We start from the raw sequence: 19,695 nt of genomic DNA on the forward strand, positions 1-19,695 counted from the left end.
CTTGTGCGCTTTAATGGAAACAAGGAAATCGGACCTTTCGTTTAAATGAGTTTACGTGGTCAGAGTTACAAATGTACATTTCATTAGTGAACTAAAGATGCACTTGAGATGCCAGCTCAGAATCTAACATGGGTTGCTGTATGCTGTGATGATGTTAAAAACGAAAATTTGCTTGGTGTTTATTTCCCGTGTTGCAGAAGTTAAACGTTTACAAAAATAAAACAACTACCGTAATGATGACACAATTGCTTTAAAACTCTCTACTGTATAATGTAAATCTTCGTAGGTTTTAAAATAACTACATATTCTCGATTATAACGTTATAATCATTATTTGAAGGAGCATTGTGGAGATTTTAGCTGCATCTAGAGGTGAGATTGCGAATGACAACAATCGGCTCAGTCCACCACTCTCCCCCCCCCCCCCTCTTGAATCGCAAGGATGGATGACGCAGGACTAAGATATCGTCACGTTTTTGCTTCTTTGCCGAAGGAGATAATGTATTTACGAAACGCACTCTGTAGAGAAGTTTGTCCGTTTAGGGCCACTGTAGAAACACTGTGACAAATTCCATGTAAGGGGACCTGCAGTATATGGATAGAAATAGCTCATTGTAAGGTAATAAAAACATATCGCTTCATTATGTAAAGTCTTTATACACATCTGAAGACATAGTTATATTATATTGCATTTCTGTCAATAGGTCCTCCGTAAATATTACACACAGCACCTTTAAGTTGCACATCATGTGTTCCTGGATGTGGGTTTGATCCTCAGGAAACAAACATAGTAAATAAAAGTATATCTTGAGTGCTTTAATATAAATATTTGAAAAATCTGTTGATGTATAAATAAATAGCTGTGAATATTTAGAGTAAAGAACACAAGAAAAACAAATGCATGAATAATGCAGATATGTTAGTGTTTGAATGTCACAGCAGGAGAATAAGCCAAAAAGAGGTCAAGCATCATTTTTTATGAAATGCTCTGAATAGGATGCTGATGCAAATCTGCCCGTTTCTCTCAAGTAACTTTAGGAAAGCCTGTTTGGGGCATGATAGTAAGTGACCCATAAAAAGAGTTTTAGTTAAATGTGACACGTTTACAGGCACAAAACAAACTCCTCAAACACTACGGAGTAAAACATGGTGGTGGTAGCGTCATGCTGTGGGATGGCATTTCATTAGCAGGGACCTGGCATCTATGAGCGAGTAGTCTAGAATACAGTGACATTTTGCAAGAGAACCTTTTTCAGACTGCTCGGGAGAAAGTTCATATTATACTTGGGATGAATGATGGTTGTCAGTCAGAGCCATGCTGTCAGTATAATTGAAGAATCTGTGACACTATTTGGAAATTGCTGAGCACATGTGCCAAGCGAGTAGCTTGGAGGGAATTTTCTAGGCAACATGAGAACAAACGACACCCGAACTGCTTGTGCAGCTAGTTTATGATCATCTGAAGATTTCATGAAGACTTAAAGCTGTCATTGGTGCAGAATGTGTTCGAATGGTATAAAAAATACTGGAATGTGCGGTGGATTGAATAATTGCTTGACATATGTAATAATAATAAAAGCATTTTTGGATGCACATGTTTCAGTTTTTTAACACTATAAAAGAGCAACAGACCTCTTAAAATGTTAAATAAATCAAAATGAATCTGAAAAACTGAAACCAGTAGTTCTATTCAAGTGTTTTCTTCTCGCAAAATAGTCTTGACATGTAAAAATAAAAACATGTATTCGTTCAAACTACTCTAAATTCTTGATCGCATCCGTTCAAGCGTCTCCTTTTGTTTTCTGAAATATGTTTCGCAATCTCAGACAGTCTGTAAATCAGAATGTCAAATACACAGTTCGGAATTCTGATACGCCGCGTGCACCTTCTTCCTCGTCTCGATCTCATCTCTTGATCGTACCGCATTAAGCCGAGACCACAATCAAACAAGCAAAGTGGCCATGAACTTCTTAGACCAGGAGAAATGCTCTGCCAAATGCCACAGTGACATTTTAGCTAAAGACTATCAAACCTTCCTGCTGTTTCCTCATGAAAAGCTGCTGTTTTTTTACTCTCCTACTGCCGAAATGCATCTCGAAAGCGTAACATCAGTCTGCACAATGCAAACATCACACAGAAGAGTTTAATTAAGATCTGATTGGGGTTTTCAATGCTGTGTAAAATCGACAAGCGGATGTCACGCTGCGTCTCGGTTGCATGGTTTCTTAATGAGCTGTTTGGTATTTCAGGTGAAGGGGCGTCATATTAGTCGAGTGCATGAGGCAATTCTCACTAGCTAGTGTCTAGACTGGCTGAAATTCATATAAATAACTATTATTTGCAGCGTCTTTTTTATTATGGTTCAGGCCACTGCTTGGAGCAAGAGAGAAAACAATTTGTATTTATTTACATTTACTTTATGGATTTGGCAGATGCTTATCCAAAGCAATTTACAGTGCACATCTTCATGTCTACATTACAGTCAGGGTTTGAAAGTTCTTAAAGCTATTAAAGAGATAATTTACCCAATTGTTATGCAATTTATGGACCCTCGTGTCTTTATGATAGTTTATTTCTGTGCAACACACAAGATATTGTAAGAAATGTCTTCGTGTTCATACAATGGACGTCAATGGGTCCAGTATTGTTTGGTTACCAACGTTCTTCAAAATATCTTCTTTTGTGTTCTACAGAAAGAAAGTCATGCAAGTAAATCACACGTGAAAGAGTTAATTTTTCAAGTTGCAATAAACCAAAGACTATTTTCTGCTATCTAGTAATCTAAAGGATCTTTCCAACACAATCTGGCAATTTGTAATGAACTTGTTCATTTTGTATAAATTAATGTAAATCGTTTACATTTGTCTTCAATCTGCTGTCGCTCCATTGACGCCTAGGTTTAGGTGTTTAAGATTGGACATTTTCAATTTTTTTAAGCAAGTCAGTACAGTACATGTAGGTCTGTAATTCACCAGAACATGAATATAATACACATTACACCTTTTTTAAAATAGATTTAATATAGTGATTCACATGATGCTGTAAAATTCCCTCCGCATCCACAGAGACAGGCAGCACAGCTGTTGTGCTCGAGGGCATGTATGGTCCCCCTGCAGGCTTGGATTTAGGATCACTGCCGGTAAAGGGCACAGAAGGACACATGGTGGACCTGAAAGGTTGACTGGACCGCCGATACGTCCGTGTGCCGTGTGTATTGACATTACTGTTCCCCTCTTTAGGCAGTCTGCTGCCCACTCTACCATATGGCCTTCCTGACCGACGGACCGAGCTGTTTGTGACCCACTCGCAGTCTGTCTGATGAAGCATAGAAGACGAAAACACATGCTTCTTATTGAAATGAAGGGAATTTTATGCTTTGCCGCAGACACTCGAGCTTATTTCTACTGGGTGCTTTGAATTGTTTTTCTTGTTTTTATTTTCCAGCTATCACCACCCGTGGCTCTGCTGTTCCCCTGTGCCATGAATTATGCAATAGTTTACTTTCTTTGTCACCTTAAATTCCTGATGCATTAGCACTTATTACCCCAGAGCGTTCTGTATTTAAAACGGCCAGATCCGCTTTGGCTGGCCATGCCTTGGTACCATAGAATCCATTCTATATTTATCTAGTAGTATTATTATAGTGTTACCATGGCATCGATATAGTAAATGTCCAAAGAACCGTGTTTGTAATGTTTAGTTCATAATATTGAAGAAGATGGTCGGAATTGAATAACATTATTTTTATAGCTTTTAGGGTCTTCTTTTGAAAACTAATTTGAGTCTCAAAGGTTTTTCCTTAGAAAGTATTAATAAATTGAAGCAAAACTTTTAATACATTTGGGATGTTGTCTTAGATGATAGTCGAGGCACTTTGAAGCGATAAACTTAAAGGTAAAGTTTACACAAAAAACACAATTCTCTCATTATTTATTTACACTTATGTCAGCAAAATATTGGCTTTTTTGTCCATACAAATAAATATCTTCTTGTGTTCTGCGAAAGAAAGACGAAGGAGAGTCATTCAGGTTTGAAATGCGGATGAATCAATGATTTTTGGGTGAATTATCCTAAATATATATGATTTGATTGATATTCTTGCTTTGGACAAGAATACTTCATAATAATTTCAGTATGTTTTACATTTATATTTATGCATTTGGCAAACATTTTCCCCCAAGTGACTTTCAACAGGTACATTTATAACAGCACGTTCAAATCAAACCCACATCATTTGCTCTTCTTCGGGAACTTGTGATATTAAAGAGACCGTGGTTGTGGTTCATCTCTAGTATGACTGACCATCATATATTGTCTTCTTGTATTGCGTCTAGATAATATTTTGACATTTTGATCGTATATCCTGTAGCGCTTAAGTTTAAGCATCCAATAAAGTAATACTTCTCTCCAAATCCTTTCACCGGTGATATTCACAGATGTCAGATGTAATTAAAAACGAGAAGTTGAAATGCTCACGTAAACATGTCAAAGTTAGGAAGAGAACTGCGATGTATGTGTAATATGTTTGCTTGTGAATGTCTGGTCAGGCCACGAGAGGGATGCCATTATGTCCCACTGGCCGTCCCGTTCCGTTCCAGCAGTTCAAACATGACTTTTGTCCCTGAGCCCGAGGGGGTCCGGGAACATTTGCGAGAGGTAAATGTCACATTTGAATACGATTGATCAGCCCTCTGTGCGAAAGTGGCTGAGAATTGAGATAAGATGAATCCAAAATTAGTAAAGGGAAGGGCAAGATGATATTTGCGTGGTTATGCTGTCGGAAATAGATTATTTTGAGCACTTTTTAGAAGATTATACTTTATGATGTGGTTGTCGTGTAGAAATGACAGGATGGATGAATACGTTTTAAAATCTTTTATAAAGCCCAGCAGGGGTCTTGCCCGGAGAGGTGTGTGTGTGTATGTGCCAGTCAAGATGTGAAAGCAAGCCGAGGCATAAGGGTCCAAGAAACCCCTTAAGTTAAAAAAAAACCCTTAATTCAAAGTATTGTTACTAAGGGTTTTTCTTACCCTAAGGGGTTTCTTGCAACCGGCTGAAGACCTGTAATCTCAATAATCAGCTTTTGATGGACACGAGATCAACCCCAAATCATAGAGGATTCTTTCAACGCTCTTGGTGATTGTGGAAATAGATGCTAAGTGGCACAAACACAGAGCAAATCAGAGCTTTTGATTAGATGAATTAAACTGTGGTGTCTGGATGTTGTTTGGGCATATGTGAGAAAAGATGATGCAAGCAGAGCGATATGTGTCGAGGCGGTGTGTTGTGAGGTCAAGCTGAGGCGGGGTGTATTGTGTGTGTGTGTGTGTGTGTGTGTGTGTGTGTGTGTGGGATTGTGGAATTCAGTGAGGTGTAAATGAAACCGCACTCTGACCCATGAGGTGAAAATGAATATCTGTTCTCGGCTTGTCGCATTGTCTGTGTGCTTCCTCTGTCTTTATCGTTTTCTCTGCCGGATCAGAGTTAGCGTCTAGCCATGCAAGCTGGATTTCATGCAGTGCTGCAACGCGTCAGAATTTGCATACATTTTTTGCATGTCCACAGGGGGCGCTATAACCGTCTACTGTGCGTTTCGGTCAAGGGCCAAGGCTGTCACAAAATGTGCGATTTTAACTACTCGGTTATCGTGGTCACAAATAAATGATATTATTGTCATATCTGTTATAATAAAGTAAACAAAATCTAACAAATTCATCTTTAATTTTGCTTCGTTTTCTTTTTTTTGGCCAATGGATAAATCTCAAAATATAAATGTGGTTGTAAACGTTGTTGCTTAATGCTTATCATGTGTTCTGTATTAACACAAAATGAATAATCATGGTTATTATTATTATTATTATTATTATGGTTATTCGTATTTATCTTACCAGTTTATTGAGACACGCATATCACGCCTGAGCAACAGTTTTAGGTTTTATACTTTTAATTTCATACATTTTGTTTTCTTGTTATTATTAGATTAATGTTAGCTATTTCTTTTGTCATTGTTATTTGTTTATTTCTTTATATTATAACTTAAACTATATTAGTTTAAGTTATAAATAAGTATTTTAGTTTTTATTTATGTTTATAATTTTAGTGCCTCAGATTTATTTCAGTCTATTTTTAGTTTTTCTTATTCCTGATTATTGAAAGCAAATATTGTTTAAATAGTTTTAGATTTTGGTGGATTGATTGCCATTTGTATGACTGTAGTTTGATTACAGATAGCATGGTTAATCTATGGTTACTGTGGTGAGACAATGGTAAAAGGGCAGACGTTTCAATGTAACTATTGCTATGTTAAGTACTAGTTTGTTTTACTACCAAAGCAATACAGGAATGCATATTAAGGTGAATGGTGAGTAAAATCGTAATTGTTTACATGTAGTAAACGAATCATTATTTGCCACACAAGTAGGACCCTAAAACATAAACAGATCAGAGGTTTTGAATTCTTCTTTTTGACAGATGCGCGTATTAGATGTGCTTAAAATCCTTTCATCGTTCATATCTTTTTCTACAAAGCCCACTCCGCTGATTCTTTATAGCATTACGGAAGGTTGAAAAAATATCAGAATGTGTTCATTCTCAACTTGTTTTGTCCTGGTAAGGTCGCTGTTATTATTTACGTCTAGCTTACATCCACTCGCATCGTTTTAGATCAATGTATCTAGTTGTCTATGATGTAAGAGTAGTGGAGATGTAATGGTCGGGGTAATTCGAAGGGCTTCTCTGTTCGGAAAGTAGGTTATTGTGAGATTGAGTTGCCCGTATTGAAGTGTGGAATCACTTCCTAATGATATGCACTGATTCCCTTCCCTCTCTTTCTGAGAAAACCTCTAATGATGGATTTTCTCAGCAGATCCGTGTCTTTGGATCCCTTTTCCCCTCCATCCCTGTGGAATATCAAAGGATCTAATCTCTATGTAAATCTTTCAGATTGTTTCCGTGGTAACCAGGTCTCGTTTTTTGATTTATAACTTTTATCTCGGAGGTTTTGAAAGTGATGAAAAGGTAAATTTCCAATCGTAGGAACTCTCCGTAGAACTGGAATCGGAAAGTTTTGAAATTATAGGCTGTCTGCAGTATTCAATATTCGGTGAAGCTTCCCCTGCAGATAACAGCGTTCAACTTTAAAACGTTTGATGCTCACTTTGGGGAGATCTTGGACCACGTAATAATCATGTACGAAGTAGTGTAGTGTGAAGCAATCTCTTCTTCCCGCCTGCCCACTAAAATGTGCTTTTACCTTGTCTTGTGTGAAATATGAACACCTGTATTTTACCTAATCTTGAATTCTGTTCGGCTTTTCTCCAGGGCTGCATTTATCACAGGGATAGGTTCTACCATCTTTCTGACAGGCCGTGGCCATTTTCAGCAAATAAGAAATGGCCGCTGTTGAACTTTATTGATGGTCTGACACATCCAGATTTAACTTGACTTTTCTTAATCGTTTTTTGCTTGTACTGGCCATTTTTCACTTCAGGGGTAGTTGCAAGTCAAGAGATGACAGAGAAGACCCTGCAGGACCTTTCAAGCCCTCCTTCAAGATAACACATGCAAATTTAAGCTTTCCTTCTCGTCTCCTGTCGAGGGATTTTCGGCCAGACCTGTAATGAAATTTAGGAGCAGCGGAGTGTGAGGTTTGGGTCTCGGAGGCTCAGGGGAGCTTAGAGGGGACCAGAACCATTTAGCTTAAAGAAATGGCTGTGACAAAAGAGCAAACATTGGGACGTCCTCCTCGGGTCACTGATTTACAAGAGAGGACTAATTTAATGTATTTAGCTGGCGCAAATAGTCCACGCTAATCTGAGAAAGCAAGTCTCTTCTGAGAAACTCGGTGCGTTTGTGTGTGAATTTTCAGAATGAGGTAGACTAAAAATTATTTTACAGTAACTCGCCTACAAAATTTATGTATTATATTGTAGTGTGTTATATTATCATTCTGTAAATGCACCTAGTTTGTTCTTCCCCCGGGACCGTTTAATGTACAGTTTAAAGTGCTTTTTCTAATTATCACATTTTTGCGGCAAAGAATTTTACTTTGAAACCGTTTCTACAAGTGTCAATAAAAGATAGTCTGTAAGCCTGTCAATGTATTTTTAGAGATTAAGTGGTACATAATGGTAAGGGCCGTCCACTGCTGGTAAAGTCACAATTGTTGACTGTCCCTTCTATTTTTCCCTGACGTTTGGCAGATGACCACCCTGTAATCCTGTGGATTACTGTCATTAAAGTAGGACGGCAAGAGCAGGTTTCGACGCAGAAGAATTCCAGTTCAACGGATGAAAGCGGCCTATTGTGGGATATTCGGATATGAGGGGTCTTGAAAAATCGGGGATAGTTGTGGTTGATGTGGGTTTGAATATAAATGGGAGATTTGGTGAAATTGGAAAGTTTTTATTAGAGATGTATCAATACAAAAGTTCTCCACCGATCCAGAGTGATATCTTCCAATAGCGATTTGAATGATTCAATTAATATTTTGTAACTTTCCAGTGTTATTAATTAACATAATGACTAATATTGAAACCGGTGCTACATTTTCTATATACAGAGCACAACTTCATTGCATTTTCCTTTTCTTTACACTTTTTTGTAACGCATTTTACATTTTCTGGAGAACATTGCGTTGAATTGGTCTAAATATATTTTTTAAATGGTTATATTGCTTTCAAGTTTACTTGGAAAGGATGTCTTGTAAAATATTTTGGATCGACTATACTTGAGAACATACTAGACCTTTTCATTCTGTACACTTCTGTTTATCTGAAAGAATTTAAACGTGTGGGCTATATATGGAAAGGGGTTTCCTCCGTCGGCTTCTTCGGATGTTTATCCTCGGGGATGTAACTTAATAAAGGAAGAATGCCCTTATCTGCTTTCATATAAAAAACATGTTCAGTCTGAGAAAGAGAGAGAGAGTGTGTGTTACTTTATATAAATACATCAATAATGTTTTTCTCTCTGTGGTATTCTCTGTTGACGGTGACCAGAATGACCTTCCGTTTCCTTTGATACTTTCTGTGCGTGTGATTCATTTGCACTGTTTACATCTGGAGTCATTTTTGGCAGCACTTTTTAATCTTCGAATGAGAATGTTTCAACAAATTTCGTCGACGTAAACATGTGGCATTTATGTGGATTAGCTTGATTTCCTGCGGACCCTGGATGCTAGCATTTCCTTATAATATCCTCACTGATTTGCATAATGTGATATCTGATTTCGTCTCCGTGCCTCTCTGCTTTTATTACATTAACGCTGACCCCTTTAGCTCACGCGCTGGGAAGACCCGACGCGATATTCGCACGTATTCCACCATCCCAAGAAAATCTGAGATTTAAGGTTTAGTGGAGAGGCTCATGTTTTTGTAAAATTCATCTGACTTTAACGTTATTAAAAAAAAAATGTCTAATACTCAGAATCCTGGAAACAAACTTCACTTCGAACTATAAATCAGGGAAGCTGCTGTTACTATGGAAACAGGAGCACAGAAGTGATGGTCCACTCCAATGAACGAACATGAAAACTTGCGATAAACTTCAAATGTATTCTCATAGTCGGTAGTTTGATAAAACTGTGACATGTAATTCATGTCCAGAAGACACGTGGCAATAAACACGCCAATAGCTTTGTATTGTTTTATTGGAATACTGAGATGTGATTTATGTGATATGCACTTTTAACCCTGGTGACTATCTTCAGTGTAGAAGAAAAACAAGATCCTAGACTTCAGACCCTGTTTGGATTGCAACAGAGAGACGTCCGGCACAATGTTAAAGCTACTCAATCACCAAGCCAAATATTTGATGGGCTTCCCAACCGGTCAACACAGGGTTCTTTTTCACCGGTCTCTCACATTATTCTGTAATGTTGAGTCTCGCCACGGTTTATCTTCATCCCCTCGTGAGATTCTCCGTCATGTAGACACTAAAGATTGTGAGGATGCTTAGTGTTCCATCACTATGAAACTGTCTTTTTCTTTGAAGACGCCGTGTATGGTTTTGCTATATATTTGATATCATAGTGGCGTTTACGTGAATGAAGTCTCCCAAAAATGTTATTGTTCAGAAGCTTCCCTTGCGTACCACGGGAGAATATGGAATGAACATTACGCAGTCTTTGTAGGATTTGATGAGGAAAGATTCGAGGAGATCTGAGAAAAAGGACACTTGAAGGAGATGTCTCATTGAGAAATATTAAATCAAATAGTGTCTTATAAATAATACACCTCTTGCCAGACCCGTTTGACGGAGCCTAAACTAAAAAAATTCTGAAAATCAGCCATCATGCAAACTGATTTCAAAACAAGGGGGCAACCTCAAGATTTGCTCTCTGCTATTGTTGAGTGATTTAATTTCCACGTGCTTTTTTGTTTGCTCTCTTTCTTTGGGTCGAGCAGGCATGAATCTATCTGAGGAAATAATTAATTATAAGGAAGAACACCAGTGCGAGATGGAAGCTTTCCTCTTGAATTTGGATGAGAAACTCTGACAGCTTTTCATCTTCGTCTCTGGCTCACTCCACCAGCCCTTTCTTCTCTCCATCTGTTTCGCATTCGTCTTAAGAGTATGCGGTGACGGTCTTTGCTTTTTTTGTCTGTGCATTATCGTGTGCTATTCTTTTACACCGGTTCTGTTTGCAAACAATCATCCAGTGTCCCACCTTGAGATGCTTAACACGGTTGTGCGTATGAGCCGTATCGAGGCGTAGCACCTGCTAATGAGAGCTACATTCTACAGAGAATGAGGAGAAATTATTATTTGCTTTGTTCTGCGGCGCTGAATGAACTACATGGCAGGCAAATGAAGAGAATGTACAGTCATGATAAGGAAATACATTCAAGAGATACAAACGTGTAGGATTACGTTGTTCATAATGCTTTGTGGAATGAGTTGTTAATTCATTCCTGAATGAACATTCGGTGTTGTACCTTTTCTCTTTGAATAGATTTTTTCCTTCTCCGTCCACTGTTAAGGTCTATAGGTCTAGACTTATACATAAAAGTAATAGTTCTCCCAAAAATTCTGTCATCATTTAGTCCCCCCTTCGTCATTTCAAACCTGTATGACTTTCATTCTTCCGGACAACACAAAAGCAGATATTTTGAAGAATGTTGGTTAACGTTGGTCCACATTGACTTGCAAAAATGTTCATACAATAGAAGTCAATGGGGACCCACAGTTTTTGGATACCAACATTCTTCAAAATATCTCTCCAGAAGAAAGGAATGTCAAGAGGGCGAGTAAATGATGACAGGATGTTTGTTTTAGGGTGAACTTCTTCTTAATGTACATCCGGACGGGTGTATATGATCCTGCTTTATGTCTGGGTCCCAGAAACATCCCTATTAACTAAGGGGGTCAGTTGTGGCCTGGGGGTTAGAGCGTTGTGGTTGTGATCAGAAGGTTGCTGGTTCAAATCTCATTGTCAGCAGGTCATGACTGAAGTGCCCTTGAGCAAGACACCTTACCCCTGTTTGCTCTGCAGTAATGTGCCACTGTATAAAACAACTTGTTAGTCGCTTTGGATAAAAGCGTTTGCCAAATGAATAAATGTAAATGTAAACTACAGCCGATGCTTTAGGAGAAAGAAGCGTGAAGCTAATAACGTGTGGTCACCTGACAATTATTGCAATGATGATGATGGAAATGAAAGTTTTTAGCCTGCAGCTTTGTTTTTTATTGCAGAGGGACACACGGGGATGTGTGCAGGGTGCTGCAATTATCCACAATCAATAGTTCAGCCATAAACCAATTACATAATCCAGCTGGAGAAAACGCAACAATACAGTTATAGATTATGCATCAGCATTTTTTAATTGTATTGACTTAAAAAAACTTTAATGGTGATAAATTAGCTTACCTTCGATGAGCGTAGATACTTAAATAAACACTCGGTCTAGTTTGGTTTTGTAAGGGTGCAAATCGATGAATCAGCACACATTGTTTAAATTTGCCCATCTGTGCAATTTCATTCTTCCATTCTTAAAGGGACAGTGTACATAAAGGATTTTTTCTCTCACTATTACTGTACGTTGTTTCAACACTTAAAAACTAAATGTTGGGGACATAAAGAGAAATAATATTATCAGTGGAGTTAATCTAAACAAAGCACATACAATTACAGCAAGGCACGGGTGTAAAAATCCATCTTTGAGAAAAACAGATGGCGAGAGAAACTTCAGCCGAACCCCAGACACACACACGACTTAACATCAGGGGTCTCTTATGGCATCTTTGGAGGGTGCGGTGGGTTCGTTTGTCGACGTTAATTTGTGCTGGGATGATTTATCCAAACGAATGAATCCAAATATGAATTCTCCGACCTGGCCATCAGTCTTCCTTGTGTTTTGCACCTCGGCCCCTTACATAAACGGGTTCTGGTTTGCATATTCATCACATCATCTTAAAATATTCATCGGCTTAATGAATATTGATGTAACATTTGACTACTGTTAACCATAAACTGCCTGAGGTGAAACTCACACAGGACTGAAACAGTGTTTTTTAGAGATTAGAATAGTGAATACGGTATAAAAATGGACTATAATGGTTGTGATGCGGTCGGAATTTAAACAAGTTTTGGATAAAGGCATCTGTTAAATGTAACTTGAATTGCGTGTGGTCTTTATGTTTTGAGCTACATTATATCAGTTTGTGTGTTTCATGGGAATCGAACCTGTGAAATTCTTATTGACAGCATCATAATCCACGACTAGCAACCCCCGACCCAAACCTCTGTTTTTGTATATTGCCTAACACAAATGCCTGTTTGCACGATTATGATTTAGTGCTCATTTGATTTTAATAGCAGATCACACAACATTTCGTCTCAATAGGAGGTTGTAAACTCTCTGTTGGAGCTCCTTACAATCTGTTAAGATAAGGCATGCTTTGCTAGCTTCTTTACAATAATGGGATACATGTTAAGTGGATGTGTATGGAGTCGAGAGAGATACAGTGGTCGGGGGGCTTCATCCGAGAGGACGTGGGTGGATGCAGCTCTCTTATCTCACCGGGAACACAGGAAAACCTGTTCTTGGCTTTTCAACTTTTCCTTTTATACGCTCGCTCTCTCAAAGACAAATAGTCAGACACTCCAGAGAAAGGCAGCAGCGTTAGCAGGAACATTATCTTGTTGCCTCGAGTCAGCATCCGTCCCGCAGAGGTTTTATCAGCTTGCCATTAGTTGAATTTAAGTTTCACACAGTTGCTAAATAAATAGGACATGAGGTATTGATTTACGTTGAAATGGTTTTATTATGTGAGACAGTCGAGTGACACGAGAGACATGAATCTGGCGCTGCTGTGCAGGGAATTGGTTGTCTGGTACAAGAGTCAATTATACAGACTCTTTTTATATGAGCTTTAGTATCAAGAGCTCTTCTTTGTTACCTTTTTGATTTTCTTTTATTACGACTCTGTTGTTTTGGGAAGGTGGAGGAAAGCACTAGAAAATAAATGGTTTATCGGTTATTAAACAATTGCAATAATGAGACTTAAAAACTATACATTTATATAATAAATGTATAGTTTCTTGAACATTTTTTATGCACATCTAGAAGAGGATCTTGATACATCTGTTTCCGTCGGACAGGGTTTAAGACTAGTCCCTGACTAACTTAAATGGTACAGTTGTCTTGATCGAAAACATTGCACTTGCACTGGCATATCTTAAAATATATCAATGCATTTGTCTTGTCTCAAGATGCACACTGTCTTTTTTTCTTATGTTTGTTAAAAATATCCTAGTTTAACTAGTCCTGGTTTAAACTAATCACTGTTCGGGAAACCCCCCCCCAAACAGAGACATTCAGATTAAATGGAAAGGTAAAATATTATTAAAGGTAATAAAGAATACGGTAGCACATGTTTCAACACAGTATAATGAGAGCGTATGTGGTGGTTTAAACTTAAATATTTTTCTTTTCATCTTTCTTTTAAGGAAAGGAAATTGTGCGCACATCCATTTCTGGAGATTTACAAAGGGGGATTGATCCACTACATGAGCCCACTGGCCCGGCAGGGAGATTTCTATGTTCCCGAGGTCAGAGAGAAACAGAGACGGTTACTGGGAAAAGAGTCGGAGGAAGACGGAAGGACAGACGTCACGGGTAAAAGAATCACTAGTCAACTAGCTTCCCTTTTCTGCCTAGTGACTACAATTTTGTTAACGTTGAGAGACAAATTTCAGCTTAAGCAGAACATTTAGCCGAGCAAACTTCTCATTCGAGGATCACTTGTGTCGTGTTCTTCCAATTAATTTCCTTTTGAGATGAATCGTAGCCTCAGACAATATTCTGGCTGTGTCAGAAACATTCAGTTTAACAAGTTCACATTTAGTGTGGATCGCGTTTCATGGGTTGATGTCAGCAGAAAGGTGGTTTAATAGGCATTAATCACCACCTTATGGAGATTTGATGGGAACGTGTCATACTGGCTAAATTCCACCTGTTCTGGTGATAATGAGACACAATCTGTGTGTGCATGTGTGTGTCTGATGGTCAGACCACAGCCCGCAGGTACTGTTGAGCAGAATAAAACACTCGTGAGGTGATGGAGACCTGACGGGTGTGTTGTCCGGGCTGTGTGCATATGTGTGTGTGAGTTCTAGTGGTACCAGTTCCACCTGTTAGTCTCCTATCTTGAAACAAACACATGATAATAACTATAATGCATGATGGGAGAAAAGATTAAAGGGAATATGAAACAAGATTAAAGGACACATTTGAAGTCCCTTATGTCAATTTTTAAGATGCGTTGTGTCCTAATGCGGTGCTAAATTTAATATGTTTTACAGCATGTACTGTTCCAGCGGTTCTCAAAGGGACAGCTTCAGTTTCGGTTTGCTTGTAGAATCTAGTTTAACTGGGCTCTCAGCCTGACAGATGCTCAAAAACGCCACTAAAACCATTAAAACAGACCCAGAGACCAGCTGACCACTGTACGTTTGTCTCCTTAAGCAAGATTTTTGAATCAAAAATAAAGTTTTAACTGTGATTTCATCTTAAATTCACAATTGTGACACAGAGGTCAATCAAAAGAAATGTCCTGTATTCAAATCTTCATGGTTCGGTACAATGGTGAAGTCAGAGAGTGGATCGTCTTTTAAATGATTTCCACGAAGAAAAAGCCATTGAAAGGACACAAATCTTTTTTTATAAAGCAAAACACAGTTTAAGGCTAGTTGGAAATATTTATGGATATAGTTTTTTCCATTTCCCCCTGCTTCTTATTAGTAAAGAGAAATATAAATATATTTTCTGTTTGTGTCTAAATGACACTTTAGCACAATACGGTGCTATTAGCATTAGTAAATACATCAGCTCACAATGAACAATTGAGTTTTTCAGCATTTATTTATTTTTAATATTAGTTCATGTTAATACAGTTATTCATGTTAGTTTATTGGTGCATTAACTAATGTTAACAGTGACAACGTTTGATTTTAATGTATTAGTAAATGCAGAAATGAACATAAACTAAGATTAACAAATGCTGTAGAAGTATAGTTCATTGTTAGTTCATGTTAGCAAATGCATTAACTAATTGTTAACAAATAGCACCGTATTGTGTTACCAAGATTCAGTTTATTCTCTTTATAAAGTCATTCTCAATACTAGGGGTTTAAAACAGGTTCCAGCGGGTCCACTTTGATTTTGTTTTGTTAAATAATACTTATTTTAACTAATAATTTGCCATAAAACAGGAATAACTTAAACTTGCACTTAAACTTAGATGTTTTCAAAATGCTGAAACAATTCTAACAGTTCTTATTTTATTATAATCATTAACCAATGAAAAGTTAATCAAATGAGAATATGTTTATGTTTAGATGATGCGGAAGCTCATTTGATATGTGTAAAAAAGTTTTTTAAGAACAGATGTTTTAAACGCTTCGTCTAATTTGAAGTACTTTTCATTTTCGTCAAACAGATGTCTGTGCTGCGTTCAAAAGTTGATGAGATGTTTCACGACAGCTGTGGTTTAAACGACTGACCATTTAATAATCAATATGCATTATCACATAATAAATCGCAAGGAGTCATTTAATTTAATCCTTTAGCGCCGTGTCATTTCAAATGATGTTGTCAACCAGTTGTCATGCTGAAGGAATAGCTTTATTTTAACTAGTATGAAACTGATCTCTGTCTCGGATTATATTCACATCAACATTCAACTTTTGTTCTGTGTGTTAGACGCTTGTTTTTTTTTGCATATTGCATACAGATCTTAACGGTTTTCTTTCGATTTTACATTGAGTATTAAACAGTGATACCATAATTGTATCGAATTAAGCATAGAATATACTATTATTACCCTGAACTGTATTATCCTAACATTGATAAGTCTTGCTATTGTAATTATACATATTACTGTTCAGTTAGTTACATGTTATTTATGATTATACTGTACTGTAACATTTAGCATTGTTTCCCTTTGGGTACCGATCCACTATTTGAAAACCAATGCGTTATAAGACATGTAGGTGATATTTTGTCACGTATTCATGCTGTTGGCAAACGAAATACTTTTTTATTGTTTGTCTTCAAAATAATTGTCTTTCTTTATCCTTATTTCTCTCTTTCACACACTCTCGCTTCACCCTTTCACATCGGATCTTTCCTACAAAAATGCAGCGTTGACAGGAGGAAGATAAACCAAGTGACGGTCAACTATTTGACACAAACCTTCCCTGCATCTGAAAAACACTGACATAGGCAGAATACTAGCTTGGACACAGGAGGTCCTGATGCGTTTGTCACTCGGACACGCTGAGTGTGAGGGGGACTCCTCACACACACACACACACACACACCAATCAAATGTTTTATGGGGACTTTCCATAGACATAATGATTTTGAAATGAAAAGCACGAGAAATCTATGAAACGTTTCAAAGCTTATCATAGTCAGCCGTACGGGAGATGCTTTCATTACTCTGTGACACCACGGCACAATGAATCACCTAAGCTGTCATGTGTTTGTGTGTGAACGCACAGGTGCCGACTCCCACAGCGAGCGCAGTTCCACGAGTCGCCTACCTCCCTCGGAAAGTCGAGACACTTCACCTTCCCCGTCCTGCACGCCGACCCGTTCCCAGGGAGAAGGAGACAGACAGTGGGATTACGAGCGAGACTACGGCCACACGGAGAGTAGCGACACCTCCAGCGTCTCCTCCTTCGAGGAGCTGGACGTCGAGTCAGACAGGACAGCGAGGTGTGACCACACCACTCCAGCTCTCACAGGACGGAGCAAAAACAGCCTGCAGGGTCAAGAGAGAGAGATGATGGTTGAGGAAGAGTAAATGAAGAAGTAAAGGAACTCAGGAAAATAAAGTGGCGTTAAAGGAAATTAAAATTCTTTAAAGCCAACATTGATTACATTTCCTCACATTTGTCAGAATTCCTTTTTTAAACAGTTGACAAATATAAAAGTGTTTAGACAGTGTTTCTGTCTATTCTAAAGGGAATTAGTATAGGTACACAATGATGCCTCTTTATAACAAAAACAAATCAGTTAACCTGAATATCTAGCATAATGATATGTAGGGCTCCCTCTTTAGTATTGCATTTGTAAATGCATTGTTTGTTTGTAACAGGTTGTTAATTCCTAATGACAGACGTTAAACTGGCGTTCTTTTGTAACCGAATGTGTTGTAATTATTTTTGTAAACGTTCTGCCTTCATTTACCCCAAAGCCTGATTTATTATTTCAATTCCTCACACTCAATCTTCATCCTTCAGTAATCACTAATTCGCACCGAAAGAAAGATTTATGTGACTTGAATATGAATTCATCAAAGCCATATGTTCATAGACAAATGAAATGTCTATTTGCACCAGAAACTGACAGGTAATGTTGATGGACGAGACCATTACACTTCTAACACTTGTTTATTGTTTGCATTCGAAGGTGTTTGAAGCACATAATTCATGTTCTGTTCGATCATATTTGATCACTTAAATGGTATTTCCATAGATTTTAATCCGATAATACAAATTAACTTGATCAGTGTATTATGAGTTTGAAATGGTATTTTCTTCATGCTGAATGTTCATACATTTCAAGTGTGATTTAAGTGGGTTCCTTACAATGTGTTGTTCATTTTTGTTTTTTAAAAAAGCAACTATGGCCCTCCTATGATGTGCTGATGTATTAATGTTAAAATGTTTTCTTTTATTCGTGGTTTTAATTCACACCTGACATACTTGATGCCTTCGTATTTTGAAAAAGTTTACAATATTGTTATATTTGAATTTTTATGCTTTGTTTGCTAGTTGTTGATCAACTTAATAAAGAGTTTTGACAGAAGGGGCTATTATTGGTTATTTTACGAATTCATGCTATTGGTTTTACATCTGCACACGCCAACAGCAATTGTACAGATCAGACTGTGTCACTACATCATTGACTATTTGGTTTCTCTTGGAAATAATTTGCATCGTGGAAGTAAAATGGGTTATAAATGATTTTGAACCGTTGACTTCTCTCTTGCAGAAGTCATTGCCTGTGGGTCTGAACTGGTATTAGCCATTAACACGTTTATTTGATTTCTCCAACCTGCCATTTTGCCTAGAGCTTGGACAACATCCACACACCTGACATATAGCCTAAGTTCACCATTTTCTTGTACTGAGACCCAAACATCAACAATTTCCATTAAACATGAGGTTTTTGAGACCTTGATGCCTTGTTTCTTTAGGTGTTCTTACATACAAGCATACATGAACTATACTGTAGCACCACGTCTGAATTATTGCATTACGTCTGGTACTGTTTACTACATTGTAGAAACGCTGGAAGATAACATCATTTGGATTCTAGCGCATAATTATGAAACAAAACAGTCTGTTATTTGTTGGCTCGATTTTTCCATTTGTATGAGAGGCCTAATCAAAAAACATTTCTTTCTATAACAGATAGATGTTATTTCTGCATGAATGCATCCCAAACTTGTCATTTAGCATAACAATGGACAGTTTTACAAGACATTGCGTCATACAAACCTCCAAACTGTTTTTTTTTTTGCTGAAACTTTCTGATTTCTCTGCACATTTGACAAATTACCCGTTTCATTTGGGTGGAAAGGTTTGGAGCGATCTGTAATATTCATATCGTAAAACGTCAGGCTGTTTGTCGACTTCCTCTGGACCTCTTTGCCATTATGATACTTTTTGTTCGAGAGAAAATTGCTCCCTTTGTGTTAGAGGTGGTTCATTATATAAGGCTTCGCAAGTGTTTGTTGCCCTAATCACCATTGTAAGCGGTTCTCTTCACCGTCCTCTGAAAATATCCAGACTGCTGTGTGTTTGGTGTGGGAGTGTGTATGAAAGACAAGGCAAGCTTTGTACTCCCATCATGCCAAGCCCATTGCATCGGTGACCAACCCCCCTCCCGTTAGGCCTTTAATTGGTTGAGAATCTCAGAGAACAGACATTGGAGGGCACTTGAAGGGTCTTCACACAGCGGCATTTAACATGTATTTTAATGCTATCCATCATTAATGGTTCGTTGAAAATCCTTTTACAAGAAGTCGGTTAAGACTCCACACCATGAATCAAAGCAAGTGGGCGGGTCACCATTTGATTTGATACAGGATTGTAGGTTTTATTAAGGATGGAAACACTTTACATTAAGACACCTTTTATAAAGCTTTTATAAATGTGTTCATTAATGATAAATAAGTC

At 37.8% G+C, this 19,695-nt stretch overlaps 1 protein-coding gene across 1 annotated transcript in view; it reads left to right on the forward strand.

Moving 5' to 3' along the window:
- Positions 1–18,318, forward strand: part of tex264b (testis expressed 264, ER-phagy receptor b) — a 28,959-nt gene extending 10,641 nt beyond the window's left edge. Inside the window, exons 3-4 of the mRNA XM_079482787.1 lie at positions 13,951–14,119; positions 17,008–18,318. Coding sequence (XP_079338913.1) covers positions 13,951–14,119; positions 17,008–17,312 — 474 coding nt within the window. The 3' untranslated portion in view covers positions 17,313–18,318. The remainder of the gene's footprint in view (positions 1–13,950; positions 14,120–17,007) is intronic.
- Positions 18,319–19,695: the final 1,377 nt, after the last annotated feature.

Source organism: Barbatula barbatula (assembly GCF_947034865.1).
Source record: "Barbatula barbatula genome assembly, chromosome: 20".
Taxonomy (NCBI): domain Eukaryota; kingdom Metazoa; phylum Chordata; class Actinopteri; order Cypriniformes; family Nemacheilidae; genus Barbatula; species Barbatula barbatula.